At 37.9% G+C, this 3,387-nt stretch overlaps 1 protein-coding gene across 5 annotated transcripts in view; it reads left to right on the forward strand.

Annotated features, from left to right (window-relative positions):
• Positions 1-3,387, forward strand: part of dac (dachshund) — a 160,239-nt gene that overhangs the window by 153,954 nt on the left and 2,898 nt on the right. For 3 of the 5 annotated variants that reach the window (XM_011302142.1, XM_011302141.1, XM_011302143.1), the window contains one exon: positions 1,870-1,956. The exons of 1 other annotated variant lie outside the window; for it this stretch is intronic. In XM_011302142.1, coding sequence (XP_011300444.1) covers positions 1,870-1,956 — 87 coding nt within the window. Of the gene's footprint in view, positions 1-1,808; positions 1,957-3,387 lie in introns of those variants that run through there. One more of the 5 variants, XM_011302145.1, reaches the window with a different exon arrangement.

Genomic DNA, 3,387 nt, shown 5'->3' on the forward strand with positions numbered 1-3,387 from the left:
CCCCCCCGATAAAAATAACACCCCCAAAACCTTAAAGAATATTAAAATAAAGTTTGATTAATTTATTAATTTAATTAATTTAAATTAATTTAAATTAAAATTTGCAATTAAATTCATTTTTTTTTCAATATAAAATGAAAATTTCTAGAAAATTCAAAATTTCAACAATTGAATAACAAATTAAAATCCGTATTGAAGAACACTGTGCAAGCGCAAAAAAAAATCTCTGAAGTGCATAAGAAATCGATGGAATTAATTGAATTTTTTTGTCTATCATCCCTTTGTCCCTGAAAAAAACCATCATCTGAAACTTTGAAACAGTTCACAACGAATCAATTCCGGTGTATACCCCGGGGTGTCTTGAGCAGTTAAATTGTCATTTGGATATCAAAGGGAAGGCAACACCCCCACCCACCCCGGTAATTTAGCCAACACCGAAATATCAAAACGTGTCTGCATGTTTAGCACGAGGTAAAACGTTTGTATTGGTGAATGAAATAAACTTTGTATATTCCATAGGCACAATTCTCCCATATCCCGTATTTTCTCACTGGGATGAATTTAACCTCCCTTTTCCTGGACGAAACAAACAGCCCTCAGCTATTGTTGCTCAAAGCATAATGGAATCACGGGGTTTCTCTCCTCACGCCTTAGCTCAGGACGAGCTGCCAGTTAACTGGGGCTTAATGGCCTTGCAATTGGATTTTACCATTGCTCACTTTCCCCCGAGGGATGTGTCGTTTCACGCCTACCGATTTCATTCCTCAATCCCGATGTGCATTTATTTGTTATTTTTTTCAATTATGCTAAATCCACCGAATCACTCGCTGAGAAAATAAATCCCAAGTATCCAATTACTTGACACAATTGTCCATCAATTTTTTTCATTTTTCTTCATCATGCTTTCAATTCTTTTTTTTATTATGGAGTGATAATTATTTTTTGGAGATTTTTAAAAGGATTTGGTATACTATTTTTTCGTTGAACATTTGTGAGTATCAGAATGATAATTAAGACCCGAGTGATAATACGGGTTCGTTCAGATTTCCAAGGCCGGTGGTTAATTCAAGGTAATATCATTAACGGGGCATTTTCCAGTTTTCACCCTAATCCTGGTGGAATCCACTGAGCAAATTCCCCAGTCTCTCCCTCCGTCTCATTTCACAACTCATACCTTGAACCTCCACCTGGTCGAACGTACAACTGACGGAAGTTCCTTTTCCCCTAATTATGACTCCGTTTCATCTTCTCTCTTCAAGATCTCATTAATGTTTTACACCCGGACGGGGTTAAGTCCAGTGCAAAATTACGGGTGCATTTTCTCAGGTGAAGAGACGGTTTAGAAGAGGTCGACGAGACCCTGATGAGTTCAATGCGTCTCATCGATCTGAAAAGTATTGGTTTACTGTGTGTAAAGCTCCTTTGACTGCCTTCCCTTTCATCCTTCGACAAGTTATTTCGTTCCGAGACACTTTTCCGTCATTTTCATTATTTTTCTGTTTTTTCCCATAATTTTTTTCATTAACTCAATAAAATACAAAAAAAAACCGAATTCACATTCATCTGCATGTGAAATATCGTTAATATATTATCCAAAATATCCATAAATAAAAAATATATTTATAATATTCCATTTTCGATGTGCATAATTTTCATGATCTCCAAAATTTGCACATATTTATTAATAACGGTCGATCAATTTTTTATCGATACTGCATTGAAAATGGAATACAATTTGAACCGTGTGGGTCCCTCGATTGCACTTTTTTTTACATTATTTTATGATTTTTGTTCCTTGATATATTGAGTGTGACCTGTTGGCTACTTTGTGACGATGCGAACTTCCTTTCTCTTCGTCTTCTGTCGCAGAATCCCTCGCCCAGGAGCTCGAGCAGGAGAGGAAGTCGCGGCAGCACCAGGCAGCCGAGAGGGATCAGGTCAAATCACCCCTTCAAGGTGCGTTTTTTTTTCACTAGAAAATTTTCAAAAAAAAAAAAAAACATACACTTACATCTTCCCATCCCACCGCTCACCCCAGTGCGTTACAAATCACAATTTAATTAACAGACCTCGTTAATTCGATTGAATCCACCAACTCTTGTTTCTTCTCATTCATTTTTTTCTCCTCAAGTCTGTAACTTGGCTAATTTTCTCAAGTTTCTGCACGAATTTTCTTGTTCCCGGGGATAAACTTGGTTAATTAGCGATCCAAGCTAGAATCCAACGACAACGAAGAAACGTAACTCGGTGCTTCTTGCGATGGGATACGTACCCCCAATTTCCACGTGCAAATCCAAAACTTTGGATGTTATCCCTTGAAATTCACAATATTCTCGAGAAAAAAAGGGTCTTGTTTCGATTTTCTTTCTCTCTTTCTCCTCATGCCGAATGGATAATACTGGCGCTTCTTATTCTCGCTGTCAGCCATGACGACGTGCTCGTAAATAACCCCTGCCCCCACTTCCAACATTTTTTTTTTCACTACCTTTCAGTTTCCGAACGCCGCAACAATCCGGTAATAACGATATTCCAGGGCCCTTAGGTCGAGTTCATTCCAGGAATTTGCATTTCATTTTTACTCTGAAAGTTTTCTCAACAACCAATATTCAAACATACATTCATTTTTTCGAACAAGTTCTTCTTCAATTTCTTAATTAACCATTAATTCAAATTACACCATAAATTCCACAATATTTTATACAACCCATCAATACCTATTCACCAAATCCATGCACGTTTAAAATTCCAAAAATTTTCAAAAACCAAAGGCTTAAAAATCCCTAACGGTCTACAAAAATATAAAAGAGTACACCGTAAATAACATGATATTATAAATGACACATCCCCACTATTCATTGAAGCCGAGGATTGAAAATAATTTCACGAGGAAAGATTGAAAAAATTCTCAAGTTCACTAAAAACCCATAGGACCATAATGAAGCTGTTTTTATGGGTCGTTTGAGTCGGTTGTTTGCCAAAGAGTATAAAGCCCCCCACCGGGGGCAGCCGAGAAAACCTCCAACACTATTAATGCATTCTTTTTCAATCATACAAGCGACAGTAGTATAAAAAGTAGCATCATGTCGGCTTATGCCTCCCCAGGCAGGAATTGACAATTGGCCCAAGCTTGGGTGATGGGCGGCCCAACCCCGGCTAAACAAGGCTCGAGCTTGGCATCCAAGGCTGGCTCAAGCCTGGTTGAGCTCTGGGATGATAACGTGCGGGCCTTCCTTGGCCACCAGACTTGAGACTAGCTTGGTTGCCAGACCTTAGCCATGCCTTATATTTATTTATTTAAATTGATAAAAAAATAAAAATAATGTTCATTCAAGCATTTTTGCAGTTGATTAGTGTCTAATTACTCACTCCTAACTTACTTTCCACCGG

This window comes from Fopius arisanus, unplaced genomic scaffold (genome assembly GCF_000806365.1).
Source record: "Fopius arisanus strain USDA-PBARC FA_bdor unplaced genomic scaffold, ASM80636v1 scaffold00026, whole genome shotgun sequence".
In the NCBI taxonomy this organism is placed as follows: Eukaryota; Metazoa; Arthropoda; class Insecta; order Hymenoptera; family Braconidae; genus Fopius; species Fopius arisanus.